This window comes from Prinia subflava, chromosome 5 (assembly GCF_021018805.1).
Source record: "Prinia subflava isolate CZ2003 ecotype Zambia chromosome 5, Cam_Psub_1.2, whole genome shotgun sequence".
Lineage (NCBI taxonomy): Eukaryota > Metazoa > Chordata > Aves > Passeriformes > Cisticolidae > Prinia > Prinia subflava.
This window is the reverse complement of record NC_086251.1, coordinates 46,358,309-46,377,017: the sequence shown is the minus strand read 5'-3', so window position 1 is coordinate 46,377,017 and position 18,709 is coordinate 46,358,309. Positions and strand designations below refer to the sequence as shown.

At 41.1% G+C, this 18,709-nt stretch overlaps 1 protein-coding gene across 8 annotated transcripts in view; it reads left to right on the top strand.

Moving 5' to 3' along the window:
* FOXN3 (forkhead box N3) overlaps positions 1 to 18,709 on the top strand; it is a 210,093-nt gene that overhangs the window by 163,534 nt on the left and 27,850 nt on the right. For 6 of the 8 annotated variants that reach the window (XM_063399185.1, XM_063399187.1, XM_063399186.1 and 3 more), the window contains one exon: positions 18,008 to 18,073. The exons of 1 other annotated variant lie outside the window; for it this stretch is intronic. In XM_063399185.1, coding sequence (XP_063255255.1) covers positions 18,008 to 18,073 — 66 coding nt within the window. The remainder of the gene's footprint in view (positions 1 to 18,007; positions 18,074 to 18,709) is intronic. One more of the 8 variants, XM_063399190.1, reaches the window with a different exon arrangement.

Sequence of the window (18,709 nt, the reverse complement as noted above, 5' to 3'; positions counted from 1 at the left end):
ACTGTGGTAAGCCAGATTGCCTTCTGCAGGTTTGCTGCAGAATTACTATGCATTAGTACATGCTTGGCAAGCAGTTATTAAAAAATCAGTTTGTGGGGGCTTCTTAGACCATTTAAAGTAGTTTTTCCACCTTAGTGGAAAAGTCCTTGAAGTATTAAACAATGTCAGCACTGGAAATGGATCACATGATACAAATGAGAAGATGGCATTGGGTACCCAGAGAGCTGGTTACAGCCTCGGGGTTTGTTCTTGAGCGCTTCCATCCCTCCTTTTAAGCAGATACTCAAACCTAAATGGAACTTACTTATGTTAAGTTGTCCTGCTGAGTTGAAAACAATGTCTGAATGTAAAAAACCATGGTAGGTATCAAAGTTATACTACTTCTAGAGGCAGAATCAAATTAAAGGGAATTGAAACAAGTTGGATCAGCATGAAGTGACGCTGTCTGTAAAGACTACTTTGCATTTCTATATCTTTTCACAGTCACAATTGAGAGAATATCATGCAACTTTACTTACAGAGCTGCTATTTGCTTCCTCCTCCTGCCCTACAGCAAACTAAATAATCAGGCTCCCAATTTGGAATTTATTGAATGAACCCAAATCACTTATGTGCTGTTTAGTTGTAGTGGCAGCAAGGCAAATGGATGTGAAAATATTAGCCAGACTAAAAGGCAAAAAACTTGGCCCACTGGTGAGCATTTGGAAACTCATTTAAAATGTTCATCAATAATTTGTGCTGCAGGATAAAGGCATGTAGGAAGAAGCAAGCTGAAAGTAAAATGCCTCAGCTGTGAGATGTGTAAGAATACTTGCGATAAAAATTTCAATTCTAGCGTTATCTCTTCCTTTCTGTTTCATTGCACCTTCAATAAGTATTGAAAATCACATTAACAAATAGCAAGGGTGTGAAGGAAAGCATGCTAAAGAAGAAAATTAATGATTTGATTGTGTTAGCTTGATGACCGAGGCACTGTCCTGTGTTGCAAAGAAGGTCTGTCCAAGGCAGGTGTTCAGTGGGGACATAAGGTTTCATATTCAATCACATTTAAAAATCTGAGAAATTGTAGATTTCAGGCCAACTGTAGCAGTTATTGTCAGCCAAGACACATGTAGTAAGAGGCAGTCATTACCTCAGAAAGCTTGCGGAGTGAGTGCACCAGCCACGCAGCCTGTGCAGAGGAGAAGAATTAAACTTCATCCATTTGGACGACAGGATGAAACCTATTACCTGAAACCACAGTGTCTGCTTCGAAATAGGATGGGAATTTGAGGCTGTGCTACTCCCAAGGTTTTTCTGGCACAGGTTTATGTCTAGTCCTGTTGGTCTTTGATAGACCTAGGTACTGGTGAAGAATAATTGTTCCATATATCTTACTATAGGGTTCATCCTTGAATAGGGATCCAGGGTTTAACAGAGAGTGTCCAGATGGATTGAGCCTTCCCATCACTGCTTGGAGGTCTGACACAGTATACTTTGAAATTGATAAATGGAGTGGTAGAGAATTGTTGCTGTGATATGAATTATTTCCACTGTTATTAAATAATAAACATGACCAGAGCGACCTACTCACTCTCTAAACTGGATTCCTTCTGTTCTTTAATCTTGGTAATGGCTTCATGTTTGAACTACAAAATGTCATGCATGAGCTGTGGGCTTCTGAAGACAGGGGCAGAAGGAAGTTGGTAGATTGATACTATATCATGTGTATCATAAAGTAAGGTAGTAAAAAGCCTCAGAAAATTAAATTTCTTAAGTAATGCAATCAGCATTGCACTTAGACAGAGAAGATTGCGTTGTATTTACTAGCTGTGTTTACTGCATTTTCTGATGTGCCTAAGGAAAATTCAGGAAGTGGAAAATGGAGTCCTAAACCCAAATCCGTATAGTTACTTTTGGGAATAACAGCAAAATGAGTAAGCTTGATTTGCTACACAGCAGATGCCAGGATTATATGATGTGGAAGGAATTTTTTACTTTTAAACCCTTTCAGTGTGATGACATGCAGGGGAGAGGAAGGAGGGGCTGACATAAGTGCCCTTATGTTTTTTAACCTCTTCAGTGTTCTGAACCCAGAGATAGCAGTTGATTCGTGTAAGCACAGCCTGTCTGCATAGGTGGACGCTACCAAAACAATAATTAAATATCGTGTATGTTTCTGGATTAGAGCTAAATGGGAACAGAAAATAATACTATTTATTCTGTGGTTTAAAGCCACACTGATGTAAACAGAAAATGCAACAAGCAGAGAGAACTGAGTTTGCATGAAAATAGATGAAAAGTACAGTGTGTATTTATGTATTACTTAAAACAAGTTTAGCAGACTATAAAGCTGTTGATTATAGTCAGCGTGTAAGTGCGTTCTGCTCATTGTGCAACATCTCAAAATAAAATGGACCAGCAGTTGTTTACAAAAGCTAAAGACTTTCCAAGACAAAGCTCATGGGAGGAGCAGATGGTATTTGGGCATTTTGTTGTGGTCTTGAAATCCACTCAGTGCCATGTTGGGCTGATTCATAGAGTTCTGTTTGCAGAGGCATCCTAGTGAGCAACTTCACCAAGAGAAGAAACATTTGAATGAACTCTTTTGTGTTTTGTGCTGTCCTCAGTAAATGCCATTGACTGCTGCTGTATTTAAAGTGACAAGAGTATATCATAGCCTTTATTGAAATGATGTTCTTTGCCAGCAATGATCCTTCTGTTCAGGAGAGCTTTTCCATGCTAGCTGTGGTAAGGTGAGGAAGCCATGCAGGTAAGGTTCAGCCCCAGGTGTTTGGGGTGGGATCACAGAAGATTCCCATTGGCCTGTGGAGTGCAGACAGCCCGGGTGTGCTCCTGAAGGGCAGTGTCCTGCCTTGGCACCACATCCCTCTGGGATCTGCTTCATTGCAGTTACAACTGCTGCAAACAGAAGTGTTCCCATGCCCTGCAGGCAGGGTGCTGCCCCCACCACCTCCCCTTCCCACACAGTGTGCTGGGGGGCTTCGAAGTTTGACTTGGATGGGAGGGGAACTTTGCTAATTTAAAGGGGGTGAAAATACTTTCCTGCCAGAGGGAGAGAAGGGGGAGGAGAGTGGTGGGCTGCAGGAAAGCGAGGAGAGGCGACAGTGTGAAACCTCAGGTGACAAGATCTTTGTGGTGTTTCCCTTTTATGTGCTAATAAACCTCAGGATGACTTGATATTCAAAACCTGTTGAACCTGTTGGCAAGAACAGAGTCCCAGATCTTCATTGCAGAGGGTTTGTTTGTTGCTACCAACTGCATTTCAATTGCCTAGTGATAGTGTTTGTTTTCTTGGAATTTGCTTTCTGCTGCAATGTTCCAGAGTCCTGACAGCAGCCCTGCAGAGGTGGAGTTGCTGCAGACACCCCAGGAGCCCAGCCCTGCTGCCAGGAGGGCAACAGCAGAGGAGTGTCATGGCTTCAAAGGGGCTGAATGTGAGAAACGGGAGGAAGCTGCAGTCTCTTCCTACTCTCACTGGCAGGCACGGCTGGCATTAAACCCATTGCTTTTATAGGAACAGGCTGACCTACTTATTAAGGCATTGTATTTCAGTGTTCAGCTATGGCTGTCTGCCCCAGAAGGGTTGTGTTTCCAGCCCTGCTGAAACTCAGCCCCCAGCCATGTCCCAGCCTTCCGGGGAGTCTGGGGCAGGGCATGTTGATGTATCTGTCCGGTGTGAGGAGCTCTAGTACCACAGCAATGGGCACCATATCTTATCCCCGTGGAAGAAGGGAAAAAGCCAGCTGAAAGAACTGATACATTCCCAAGAAGGACAGGAAAACAGAAAAGAAAATTGGAGAGGATGATATTCAACTGTTATTAAAAACTTTGACCAGAAGCATGGTTTTGATTGCATTCTGTGGGGTAGAATTGCAAGCCACTTGTGACTGTGGGTATGCTTGGGGTATCTTAAAGGAGCCCTGTTTTGCCAGCTTTGGAAATTCAGAGGTGATTGTAATCAGCTGCCTTTCTATAGCCACATTCATAAAGCACAGGGAAGGGTTGGTTTGAAAAGAACAGATGCAAATGAGCAAGCTGGGAGACCACCAAATGTCTCTGTGGGGTGAGGCAGGAGCTCCCTCTGCATTTGGCCAACTGGTGGCTCTGTGTTGATGTCAGATTTGTACATCTCGTGTCATGGAGATGATGGCATCAGCCATCATGGGAAGCCGTCCTGCAGCTGTTTCCAACCAGGGCTTTGGACTATTACAGCAAATCCAGATTTCTGTGAGCAGGTATCAAAAGTGTGGTGGTGGATAAGTTGAGACAGAACTAAGAAATGTCCTTTCTGTGTCACACCATTGCTCCTGCCTCTGTTCTTGGGGCTTTTCATTGTTTTAGAGCTGCTGGGTGTCATGTTGCTACACCAGCAAGAAGTATCTGCACCATCCATCTGTAACAGTGAACTTAGACTCTCTCTGTTGCTCTGACAGGAATATATACTCTTACATGGCTTTAAAATAAAAAACAGATTTGTCGCTCTGACACCACCTCCCCACCTGATTTAAAAGAAAATTTCCTGCTGTTTTTATAGATGCTTTTACAAATATATCTGTTAAGTTTCCATCCTGGAAAATTGAAATAGTTGTCCAAATAGTCAAAGCTTTCTGAGATCTCCTTCAGTTTTGCCCCTGAAAAGCTGTGGTGTCCTTCAGTATTTGCTGTGTAGGCCTGGCTTTAAGAACCATGGAAGGAGTTGTTCATGTAGACATGCTCAGCCAGAGTGTTATCACAGATTTTGCAAAATTCACTTTTCTGCCTTTTGTGTTTTTTCTCCAGTACCTTCTACTTACATGCATTCTCTTTTTCTTTGATGTACACATATACCCTTGTCAAACTACTTCATCTAAAAGTTTTGAAATAAAAGAGAGGATTTTTATGTTTAAATTCTTGAGAGGCAGTCTGCTATCATAATGATAGAGCTGTAGGATTATTACCCAGAGATAGAAAATGACAGACATCATAGTTAATACTCATCAGCATCCTTTCTAGCAATCTCAAACAGTCCCATCAGTAAAAAGCCTAAGCAAGCTGTGCTGCATTATCATGATTGAAGGCCAGATCATATTTGATGTTGCTGGCTGATATGAGTAGAAAATAAAGTTTTCTCACTTCTAAAACTAACTTTATAAATAAGTTCTTTGTTACATTGCAAATACATCCTCACAATTCTGTTAAAATACCCAGCTGTGACATGAAAACCAACCTCAAACACATTCCCAGATACTTTGCCTTGAAACTAAAAGGAAGGGAGCAGCTTACCTTCATCTTTGGTAAAGGAAGATGTAGCTCAGTGCATGCACGGCACTAACAGTTCATGGATTTATGAATTCCAGGTCTTTTCCAACCAGTATCAGGTCTAGCAACATTGATTTTTAATCAAGTATAATTACCACTCCTAGTCTTCTTTGAAACAAGTGACTAATGACTTCTCCCCAGCCATTTTAAAGCTTTACACTATTTTCTGTAATTGTATTATAGTTGTACAATGTGACTCTTGTTTTTTTACTCTAAGGACTCCTGTAACTATCAGATCTGTAACGCTGCTGGAATTTCACTGACAATTTTGCATAAAATAGAAACATCTTCATTGATGTAGTCCCAAAGGAATAATATTTGTGGCTTTTAGAACAAAAGCCTTACAATTCTACAGTATATGCCATTAGCATGATTGTTGTACTGGGTGAGATGTTGTACCAGATTTATGAATAATTGTCTCTGAATCAGGGCATCAGGTATTTATAAGGGGAAGAGGATCCCTATAATGTTTTCAGTTCTGTTCCTGATTATGTGCAAGACAGATGTTTGCTGTAAATGATGGCACTAAAATGAAAAATAAATCAAAGGGGATTTTTTTCTTTTTGCATTTGCTTTTCTGGAGGTTTGCAACCCTTATCCTTCGAGATTTCCCTACACCCTGAGAGAAAAGGGTGAAGCAGGAGACAGGAAGGAGAGAAGCAGGGAGATGTGGAGCAGGAAGGGGAATCTTCAAGAGGCACACTGGGAAGCTTAGCTACTGTTCACCTCCTGGCTGTGCCAGGGAGGAGGAGGGGACGTGTGCATTGGGATGGCCTCTGTACAGAGGGGTAGGGGGGTAGTGAGTCTGTGTGGCACGCCCAGGAGAGGGCAGGCGCTCATTAAAGATGAGTGCACTGAGAAGGGGCATGGTAAATGTGTTCTCTCTGGTTTGTTTTGTTGTAATCGATCTAATTACCCAACATTATTAAGATTCATTTGCCTAGACAGACCATGTTTTCTCTCAACAGACACTCAGATCTGATGCACAGATCATGGTAGTAAATGGATTTTGCACTGGCAGAGGTAGTACAAATTGTGTGCTGTATGTATATGAAGTAGAACTCGCTGAAAGGACAGAGAGGTACCTTTGTGCTGCACTGACAGGGATTGCAGAAACTGCAATCAGTAAAACAGCTCTCTAGGATTTATTGACGTTTTGGAGTACAAAAGAAAATGTGGGCCTTTTCCTTTATTTGGTTGTAAGCACAAAGTTGACAAGATGACTAAATAATAGAAGCAAGCTCTGTGTTTCTTCATGGCAACTTCTGCCTTGCCACCCACTTGGCGGGAGCAAGGGCTTCCCACCAGAGACACAGCTGCCTGTATCAGGAGCTGCTTTTGGTGGGCTGCAAAGAAGTGAGATCTAGCACCATTTAAAAGGTGTTTTCTTCTCCAACCTCATTGTATGCCCATGAGAACTGTGCAAATCATGCTTATGACTGTTGTTAATTAGAGCACTACTCCTTTACGAAACTGTCCTGAGCTATAGCTGAGCTGCCCAGCTGTTGTAGCCCAGGGCTGATCCCTGCAGGATGCTGGTACCCTGATCCTCTTCAATGGATGCTACTCATTCTCTGGCTTATATATAAATAAGTGTTTTCCTGGATTACAGAGACAGCTCTCACTATTTTCTGGATAAAACTTAATTTCAGTTATTTTTTTTGAATTTTTTTTTGTGTCCCACAACTTATTTTAGGTATGGCCTGTTTGCGTGATCAATTGGGTCCTTGTTCAGTGTAAAAAGAAGGGGATGAGAGCTTCTTAGCTTACCCACTCTGTTTTGTGGAGTAAGTACACTTTACACCTTTCAGCTGATGAGCTGAAAGAGTCTGCAGAGGAGTTCTGATTGTGTTATGCCTGTTTCTTACTGCTTAGGTAACTTCACCTGTCATCTAGTGGCCATTCAGAATTCAAGGAGTTTGAACAGGATCATTCATAGCAAATCAGAGATTGGCAGAAGTGGAAACCTGGGTGTCTCCTTCATTTTAATTAAATTAATCAAAATATAATAGGTAATAGTAAAAAGTTGTTTCAACCATTTTGGCTAGAAAGGAGATGCATGTTAGCAGTTTGGCAAGTTAGAAGCATCGAAGAGGGCCTGTAAATGCAACTTAGCAGCAAAGTCTTGTCTTAGTGCTTGCTCTTTAGACTCTCAAATTAATTACTCTCTCATCACATTTCAGTTCCTAACACTTCATATTTCCTCTGCTTTTGAAATGTGTAAGTAAAAATGCCAGTCGTGACAATATTGAATTTACATGTTTGCTGGTATATAGCATAGATGGTGGCAGATTAGCACAGTGCTTAGTGGAATATCTGACATGCATATGTAACTGAATTTAAGGAAAATGTAAACGAAAGCAAGTTTGATATGTTTTTTCAGGTTTGCAGCCTATCTTCCACAAAATCTCTTCTGTGAAGTATAGAAGTAAGAAACAAAAAAACTTTGATTAGGAAGCAGTGTTTAGTCTAAACAAATGGTGCTGCAGTTCTTTGAAATAATTGCTATTCTTGGGTGCTAAGTTAAAGCCTCAGCCTAAGGCTGACTAATTTTACTGTAAGGTCTCTTCAGTGTTCAGCTTGTGTTCACCATGTTGCTTTCACCAGAAGCTTTCACTGAAGCAGGCCACTCTGGTTTCACAATATTGACTGCTGTAATGACTGCTGTAATTTGAAAGTAATGCTGCTACTCCATGGGTTATCTGCAGTCAGGATCTTCAAAGCCTATTTTTGTTTTCATACTTCATGATAATAATCCTTCAAAAATGGCATTGATATTTCCTGCACTGCCTTACTGTTGTCCTGAGCCTCATCCCTCAGCCCGCTTGGGAAGCTCTCTGGCAAAAAAAGTCAAAAGGCCCTAAATACTAGATTCCTGTTCTTCTGTCATTTCCTTTATTTGAAAATTAAAGAGATTGAAAAGGAGTATTGCAAGAAGAATGAAACGAGTTCTTCAGATGTGGCAGTGTGGCTATCTTCTTCCATTGATTTCCTTCAGAGAAGCAGAAGAGCACCTTGTTCCAGCCATGTGGACCATCACTCTTGTGGAGAGTGCTCAGTCATCATCCACAGAACTGGAGAAGTCCTTAGCATCTCCATGCACTGTCAGGGGCTTGCTCATGGAAAACGATGATTGTCAAGTGTTCTGATGGAAAATGGACTTTAGTCTGCTTCCACGTGTGTAGGTTTGTCTAGTCCTGTTGGTGTTTGATAGGGATACAGCTGCAAAAAGATAGGCAAGGGAGACAGAGCTGCCCCAGCAGGGTTTTCCAGTGTATTTAATAATAGGTTTTCAGAAGTAGTAATTTGTTTGATTGATTGATTGATTATACTAATGACTGTTGGTCTCAGTCTTAGGGAGAAGGGAAGTAAGTGGTAGAGACTTTGATCTTTTTCTTCATTTATTATATCTCTGCTTTACTTGTACATAACTACAAACAGAAAGTAATCTCTCAGGTCTGACTTTACTTGAGAATTAGCATTAACACACCTTCATGTATCCACTGTCCTTCTGGGGAAAAAAACCCTGATCTAGAATTGGAGGACATGCCTGGGCTGGCTGTATGGCATGGAGTGGAGTCCCAGCAGACTGCATGCCTTCCTGCCTGTGTACCTGCTGGTTAGTCCAACTTATCCTGGCTTTTTAAAACATACTTCTGGTGACAGTTCTACCTGTCCTGCCTTCATCCACACCTTGAAACCCAGGATTGCCCAGTATACACCCAAATGGGGACTGTAGGGCTTGTAGCCAATTTTCCCAGCCTTTCCTGGGTTCATGGAGAAGTCCCTGTGCTTAGTCCTCCCTAAGCTGTGGGCTAGTGTCCTTTCTCTGTGGTTCTCCCAGTCCCCCATGTACAAGGCTGTGCCTGCTGGCTCCTCTCTGCACCTTCTGCCTGGATGTGCCCCGCTGTGTTGCGGAGGAAAGCAGAAGAAGGAAGGTGAGAGTTTGAACAGGAATGAAGGAGGCACGGAGAGCCATAGGAGAGGTGACACCACCTGCAAGCTGGGACTCACAGAACTTGCCCACTGACTTTTCTTCATAAATACCATGGTTCTAGTGCTGCTGGAGTAGCTCCTGGCCAATTCCTCTTCATTGCACCAGGAGCCCTCCTTACATGTTTAAGGCTGCTGCCAGGGCTCAGGCTGGCAGCATGTGAGAGCTGGGGGCTCACATCACCATTCTGCATTGGTATGAGGCTCCAGCTCAGCAATTGTCTCTTCCAAGTGCAGACAGCCACTGATCTTCAGTCCTCCTGAGCTGAGCAGCTCGGGGCACAGAGCATGCTGGAAGCTGGCAGACATGGATTCTGTGTGTCCAGGCACAGTCCCTAAGCCCACTGCGAGTCAACTCTGACTAAGTGGTGTGAGGTCTGGTCCTCGAATGCCAGACGTCATCCTGGTGCTTCTGCAGGTTTATGTAGAGAAGCCTTTGTGCAAATAGGCTTTCACTGGCACAGTTTCTTCATGTTTTGCATTTTGTGCTCTTTCCCTGTGTGTCATAGTTTTGCAGAGAGCTTACCTGCCCGAGAGAAGCAGTTAGGAAGGCAGCTTCTGAGGATTCCATTCCTCTGGGTCACATTGGGAACAGCAACACACCGTAAATACTTCTGAAACTTCACATGCAGACTTTTTGCTTTGTTTCAGGTCCTGTTAGAAGAGCTTACTAGAAGTGTTCTGATTGCCAGTCTTGTCTTCAGCAAGTGTTGCTTTACTGAAATTATCTTTAAATTTAATAGCTCTTCTATGTGGCTTTTTACCCCTGCATCCTAAGATTGATAGTCTTCCTTCCTCTCTGCCTTTGTTTTGCTTAACTGAGCAAGCCAGGCTCTCTGCTTTCTGTCCTAAAGTCAGTTTCCATGTTGGTTGAGTTGTCCAGCTTGGTTTTTTTTAAGGTTTTGGGATTTTATTTTCAAAGAGTACATCTTCCTTGCTTTTCTCTGGATACAGGTTTGATCTAGGTCTTGGTGCAGTGACTTGCAGAAACTGCAGCTTTCCCCAGGCTGAGATACAGAGTTCCTCAGTCCAGTCTGTTTTCCAGGTGTTCCACAGGAAGCATTTAATTCATCAGAACTTGCTCTTTCAAAATAATAGCTCTTAAACAAAATTAGGCTTGCTGTTACCCTTCTCACTTAATCTATACTGAATCACTCTATGGTCTCTCGTTCCAAAGTCATCCTCTTTATTTAACATAAAGAGCAGAATAGAGTCTATTCTTGTTCATTCAGCAACATGGATAAAGGAACTTGTCAGCTGTCATATCCAGGAATAACTGGTCTTACCATGGTTAATAGCATTTGTTCTTCAATCTGTACTGTGAAGTTAGTCTGCCTTGTTGATGTAACTCCCATTTCTTTAATGATGCAGAGTTGTATCCAGATCTATATCTGGTGTAAGAAGTCAAGAGCAGACCCAGAGTCTCTCTCTTAGAAATCATCTTTGACCATCTGTCCACAGCATTTCCAAGCATTTTCTTTTTTATTCTATTTTTGGAGTCTGCTCTTTCTTAATTGGGTAACAGTATCCTATCATATAAAACCTGTATTTTCTTTGAAAAGTACAGACCTTTTGACACTTGTTTCACTAATAATTGCTGTTCCATCCTGTTTGTGAATTTTCCTGTAATAGCACTAGTGCTTTGAGTTCCTCTTCCATTATGGCAGTCTGCCTGTGTTATTAGCATACAGCTATTTTAGCTGTTGGATTTTTTGTTCACCTTTTCTGCTGTTATTTTGGTTTTAGACTGCATTTGGCTCTTATGATATATACAGTGCTTTCGTTGGCAGTGTCACAAGCCTGACCTTTTTTCTCATCATTAGCAGCAACATATTTTCTTTTGAATGCCTGAAATACCCTTCTCACTGTTGTTTTCATGTTTGTCTGATATTTGCCCCTTTACTTTCTAGATCCTGAAACCAGTGGGGAATTTATATTCAGCTCCCAAGGCTTTCCCTTGCTTTGTTCTTGGTGTGAATTGTGCCATGGTCATTCCAACAGTTGGGATATTTGGGTGAAGCCCTCCTGAAGACTCATATTGTGGTGAAAGTACCAAGAAGCCACCTTTTCCTGCAGGACTGCAGGAAACTTTAGTGGTTGAGGGAGGCAGAGGGACTGAAGATGTTTCCTCAAGGGTCACTCAGGCTAAGGGAAATGTGTCAGGCTAAAGGAAAAGGTCTTTTCCAGCTGGCACGTCCTGTACTTGCTGGAGTGAAAGGGGTACTTGGTTCTCAAGGCCTGGTGGACACATATATTTTGAAATAGCAGTGAGAAAGAAATGAGTCCTTAGAAAAACACTGGTATGGGACAGTATAGAATATGGTTTATTTGGTTTTAATGGTCAGAGTTTTGTAGAGGACTGCCTCCTGGTCACAGTTTTATAGAGGACTTCCTCTGCCAGCCATCCTCCCGCTTCACTGGAAGAGAAACCTATTGTTAGCAGCAGGGACATTATGAAATCTTGAGCAATGTTGACCTCGATGTCCCAGAGATAACACACATCTGCATAACTGGGTTCAAAGAGCATGTGTGTTTATGTGTATGTGTATTCTTCAGTCAAAAAAAAAATGTTTGCAACCTGTAAGGCTGCAAGGAGTTACAGCCCTCATAATCACGTCTTCCACTGTAGAAGCTGAGGCTGCAGCAATCAGTTGAGAAGATGGTTGAAATTCCTGATCAAAAATTAGGTAAGTGCATGATGGAACAGCAAATTGTTTCTCTGTTCTGTGCTAGCTCACTGGCCAGTGTTTTCTCTAGCTAATGTTCTCTATTCAGTACTCCAAGCTGCACAGGCTGGATGGAGTCAAAAAACTTTATTGTTGCCTTTGTGATTGGTAAATTTTATTTTCACATCCTTCTGCACTGAAAGTTGAGCTTGCCAGTAATGTGCATCAAAATGAAAAAAGATTTTTAAAATAAAGGAACAAAACCAAAGCAAAAATCTCCACCCTGCTTTTAAGCAGAGTATGTGATATATAATACATCATCTTTATGTGTAAGGTATATCTCATCTCTCTTTAGTCAGATGTCCCTTAAAATGTTTTTATTTTGCCTTGTAAAATTACTGTCAGTATTGTGAGTCTGTCTTCTAACAGTTAAATGATCCAAATCTTTACTCCTGAGATGAAAAGTTAGGGTGCTTTGTTTTCCCACAGCTTTCTGAAAGATAGATGAACCTCTTTGAGTTATGTATAAGACCTACTGTAACTCTTTCTGCTATCATTCTTTTTATTCAAGCTAGTATTTTTAACAAGAATACATTGTAATTGTTTGGTTTACAGTTTTTCAGCTGATAAAATGGTATTGTTAGAGAATGGAAATTGTATGTGTTGCTTCATGACAATACAAATGTAACAAAATAGAGGAGCAGGAAGAAGGTTCCTGGTAGAAATGCTCTGTATATTTTAAAATTAGACCTCTTATGATACTTGTGCCATAGCTTACTTGGCAGTACCAAAAATGAACTTAAATAGGAAAAATTATTAATTCATTTAGACCTGTGCTATTCTTCTTCTGTGTCTCATACTAGATCCATTAAAGGAGTGGGAATTGTGACTTGGCATTGCTAATGAAATTGCTTCCTCCTGGCCTCTATTGTATAGTGTTCAGAATTCTCATGCTTCATCTTTTGTGCACTGTTGCTGAGATATGAATACAATTTCTTGTTTCTTCCCAAGATCTTGGTTCTGAATCCTACTGATTTCCTGTATGCTTCCACAAGTATTCTGTTTATTTTAAGAGAACTTCTCAATCTTATTTAAATATTTCAGAAGTGGACTCAGTGGCATCCCACACCAAGGAGTTTGACAGAGTTACAGTACTTACAATCCTCTTCAGGTATTTCTTTCTGTCTTGCACATTGCGACTTTATTTTAACAGCTATATTCTTACTCTGTCATTAGGCAAAATAAAGTAAAAATAGAAAAAAAAAAGGCAAATGGGAAAAAAAGCCTCTACTCTGTTCATTATTCTCTGTGTTTTTGACCTGACTCATACCAAGGTTAACCATCCTAATATGAGAAAAGGCACATCTGTTAACAGACAAGTTAAATAGGGGCAAGTTGCTATTTGCTCTATTGCAGTTTAATAAACCCGAAGGTAAAAGATGGAAGACAGTGTTGCTTTTGCACCATTCAGCTACTGATTAAAATTGAAAATATAAAAAAATCAGATAACAAAAAAAAGTGTAGGAATGGGCTGTGCTGGCAAGTGAAGCAGGGAAAGGGTTAAAAGACTGATTTGTAGACAAGGAATAATCTGAATTTCTGCCTTTTGAGTACAGTGACACTAGGTTTTTGGCATTCCATCTACACTAGGAAGTATATAAATGGGAAGAAGCAGTGGAGGATGCTGAGGCAGAAGTAGAATAGGCCAAAAACTAGCATACTGAATGGTAAAATGAAATACTTTACAAAAATAGCTCTATTTTAGATGTAGTAACTTTAAATTAAAAGAAGATCATATAAATTCCTTCCTGATGAGATAACGTAGCTATGGTTGTAGTGTACAGATGGTGCAGTTTATTTACTAACTACATTTTTTACGTCAGTTGGCTGTAACATTTTATTAATACCTAAACATGGATTTCAAGTGCCTCTCTCTAGGCATCTGTGCTGGAAAATTCAGGCTGTGGTTGCTTTGAACTGCTTTAACTGCTATTTTCTTTAAAAAGTTATAGTATGGCTGTAAAGATAAATATCCTTTTGCACAACCAAGAGGGCACTATGTTACCCTAATTTTTCATTTAATTGGAAGGGGATGGATTTGAAGGGTTTGATGAAACCAGATCAAAGTTTAAAATAATATCAAAATAATGAATTACTGTAATTCACTTTGTCCATAAAGTGGACTCTGATTAGAGAGCACAATGTATAAAAAAACAGCTGTCACATCTGGCTTTTTCAGGTACATGACTGATTTTAATTATTTTTTGTGAATTCTAGAATAAAGAGTCTGCTACCCGAGGGCTATGCTCTGCATTGCTTGTATGTAACCTCATGCTAACTATTTCATGCCTACCATTTTGCCACTTCACATGTCTGTGCAAGACAGATTCTGATCTATACAGGCAGCGTGCAGAGCAGAATTTGGCTCAAAGTACATCTTGACAATATGCATAGATGTAATTCCACACTGGTAAATTGGTGGGTTATTTTTTCACTGAAAGAACTGAAAGAGCTAGGTGCTATTTACAGATTTGATGTTCACTGTTGAAAACTCTGCTGACAAGGGGCATGAATCTAAAATGCAGCAAACAGAACTGCTATGAGGTTTGTACCACCGTTGGTATTATCTTCGTGAAAAGAAGTTTTGTGCTTGAGAGCAATGCTGGTCAAAACACTGGCAGGCTCACACTGCAAGGGGAAGTGATACTGCAGCTGTAGTAGAATTCCAGCTCCTTGGTGCCTTTCATGCCTTACAAGATCTTGTAAGTGCTTAAGGTTTCTTCCAGGTCCTTTCTGGTACCTTGTGATGGACCCTTGATGCATGAGTGACCAAGCACTGAAACTTCAGACTGCAGTGTGAAGCACCAAATGTATGGTTAGACCGCAGTCGTTTGTTAGGAAGAACTGTAGCTGCTGGCAATTTTTGTCATTATTTTCTTACCACTCTCCAGTGTTACCTGTTTGAGACTTTGACATACTCTTCCTTCTTTGTACAATACCTGCAATCCTTCCTTTTCTTCATTGTTCTTACTTCCCTCTTTCACAGGGAAGACTGGCCATCTGCTTTCCACTGACAAAAAATCAACAGTTCATGTATGCAGTCAGTTCACCATTTACTTGAATTAGCAAAAAAGGAAACCAGAATGCAATCATTTAAATACTTAATTTTCTATTTTCCAAAACTTTGTATGTAGTTATTTTTAATCTGGTTTCCTAGGGAAAGATGTTCCTGCAATCATGTTTCACTAACCACCCACTGTTAATAACTTCAGGAACCTTTGTGTTGATCATAGACTTCAGGTAGGGCAGAGATCTCTGTTCTGAAATCCAGCTGCAGGAACACAGGCCAGGTAGAAGGAACAGGATCCAGTTGATGGGGATGCAGCAGTAAGCAAGGTCAGGCCTTACAGCTACAGCTGAGAGCATCCACATGGAAGAGACTTTGGAAGGACAGCAGCGGGGAAAGGGCCATCAGCGTGGGGGCACTGGTGGGCACTGGCAGCCAAGCCAGAAGTGCCAGTCCCAGCAAAGGTGCCCTTCAGTCCCATGCCGTTGGTGCTGCTCCTCATGGCAACTTCTTGGCTCTTCTTGGCACACTGCTCATGAGAACGCCTCCAAATTGTGGACGAAAATGCTGCAAAAGAATATGCCAGCTTTTCAATCTGCCTCTTTGTGTGGACTCAGACAGCTGGCCCTCAGCCCTTGTCTCGCCTGTCCTTCCTTTTTCTTTTTTCCTTGTAGTAGGAAAACCCAAAGCACTTTTTCCTGGATCCTGCTGACACCACCATTCATGCATGCCTCTAAGCTCTCTTACCTCTGCCAAGGCATTATGGAATAGCTGTCTGCTTCTTCAAGCCTATACCAGCAGAAACAGCTAGGCACCATAGCATGGATGGGCTTGAGACGTGGCTGTGCTTCAGGAGGCAGCTGCTGCAGACCAGTCCTGTGCTGTGAGCAGCTCGTGTTCATGTCCTACGTCATTGCAGAAACACTGTGGTACCGTTTGTGATCCAAAGGCTAGGAATGCACCTTTCAACAGAAAGGGGTTGCATCAATTTTATCGCAAATCACAGAGTTTGTTACACAAACAAAAGCCAAAGTCATCAAGAAATGTGCTTTTCTGAGTAGTGTCCTTTTATTCTTGCAGCAGCAAAATTCACATTATACTACAGTGTCATCCACTGAACTAAAACAAAACAAACTTTAGGAACAGCCAATAAACAAACGCTGAAGTTGGCTGTATGAATTAAGATACACTAAATTTAGCTTCTAAGAATCTCTTGATTTTATGGTATGAAAAAGAAGGAAGAATTCTGGTTTGGCTTGTCTTTATTTCTCAGGCTTCTTTGCTCTTTTACCTTGCTTTTTAACATTAGGTGGTTTATTCCTCTTTAGTTTGAAAGCACTCACTTGCTGTGTGGTGTGTGGATCCAGTCTTGCAACATGGCACATATTTGGGAATGAAGCTGATGGGAAATGGCACTTTCAGCATACATAATTGCAGCAGGACTGCTGCTTTTGAGGTCTCTTCAGACTTGAAGAAGAACATAAGTTGGTAATGCGGCTTTTGTCTTTGGAAAATGTTGATCTGTCCAGAAGACACAGGAACCTGTTACACTAAGTCTGCTGCTGCTGCTTCAGCTTCCGTTTGAAACCCACTACACTGTTTCTCTGTTCACTGTTTTAGCAATTAAATAATAGAGTAGTAGTCTTTAGAACAGTGTTTGCAACTATTCACTGAAAAGTAGTCCATACTTAGACTAATAAAAAGTCTCTTTTTAAATGCTGCAGTCAAGTGAATTTCTGTTTGGCTTAAGCCGATTTTGAAATCCTGTCTACGTCATTTGTATTGTTAATAAATTACAGAGCTTTATACCACATCATATTACTGGGGGTAAATTGGAAATATATAAAGATCAAAAATACAGATTTTTTAACCGTGGTAAGTAATTTTCTGTCATAATAGCCAAAATAAAGTGCCATGAAGCTATCAGTAGTAAATTAATTTTTTTCGTATGTAATTGGGTATAAATAGTGACAAGCTGAAAAACCCCCTAACCCCAAACAACAAATGCATACTCATTAGTCATTCAGTTTAGCAGCACAGAGGCAGCAGTCAGCCAGGGTGTGCGTTTTTATGTCTGCTTCAATTGCACACTTCATTTATTTGGACATGGCATTGGCGGCTTTCTCTGTCACACGGCATCACTGCACGATTAGCAAGTTGTGCCCCAGGGCAGCTGGGACGCTGTGCTGGGGCAGATGTTCTTTTCAGCTTATTCAGTGGCCGTTGTGGGGTTGTTTACTGTTGTCATAGATACCTGCATTTCCATAGCAGCCGAGCTGTTGTGTGTGAAGCTAGTGAATATAGTTATAAAAGGATCATATTTTGTTCTGTCTCTATAACTTACCATCTGTCAGCTGACTGTTCATGATGGATTCAGAAACCAATTTAAGAATAACAGCAGCCAGCTGATCATTTTTGCTTATATTAAAGTGACAATGGACAAGGATGCAAATAAGTTGGTGCTTCAATGAAATGCTAGTTTCTTTTTTTTTCTTAATTGCAGCAGTTTGTCTTCCAGCACTTTCTCAAACTTTGTTGAAATCTTTCTTGACAAACAGAAATGACAAAGTGTCATCTTCTGTACTTGCTCAGGTGTTCCTTGTGCTTTCCCACTCCTCAGCTGTCAGCTCATCCCTCTCTGTTGCTTCCAAATTGTGATGTTGCACTTGCTTTCACAGATCCTTTGAAATGAAATCTAAATACTCTCCGCAGAATTAAACAGGGAATGGTGAGGCTAAGAGCACAGGTATCATGCACACACAAGCACAAGTATGGTGACACAGATCACTGCTCTGTTTAGTAGTAACAATGGGCTCACATGCAAGTTTGGGGATGAATTCAGTGCGTAGTCAATGAGCCCTCTGAATAGTGAACTCTCCTACCTTTTCACTCGGAGACACGGTCGAACCTTTAGTTTAGCAATGCGGGTGAGAAGATTAGCCCAGTTGTAAATAATGTATTTATTGGTTGATTTTTCCAGATCCTGACATTGATGCTGCCACTGCCATGATGCTTTTGAATACTCCCCCTGAGATACAAGCAGGTTGTGAGTAGATATTTCTATAGCATATAGCAACATAGACGTATAAAACTAATATTCTCTTTTATAAGTGTACAGCATTCCAGATAAAAAGGATGTAATAAAGAAATATAACTTCCCTTGTAGACCCTTGCACTTCCTTGACCCTTACATGAGTATAATTTTGTGGTTCATATTTCATTCTTTGTTACATGAATAATATTAATCTGTGATCTCTAATTTAAAAGAGAGGTTATTGTTATTCATGACATACACTTAAATGGGTAACATACTATTATCCATACTGATAGAAAGACCTGCGGCAACAGCCAGGAGAGAGAGAGAGAGAGGCAGGGAGAGAGAGAAAGAGAGCAAGAGAGTGAAGGGTACATGGCATATGGTTCTGTTTGCGTTTTGTTTTGATTTGACTCCTATCGTGTAAGTTACCACAGCCATCTGGATACTTTCCATTCACTTGGGCACTGTTTCAGCTCCTTCCTTGCACACATCCTGCCCATTCCGGTTTCCTTTTGCTCTGACTGATGCAGCAAAGAGGGCTCTCATTTCCTGCCAGTACTGTCCTCCCTGTTCTGTGACCAGACCTAGGGTTTAATGCTGTGTATCAACAGAGCACTGAAGAGGCCTGGGCCCCCACTGTACGGG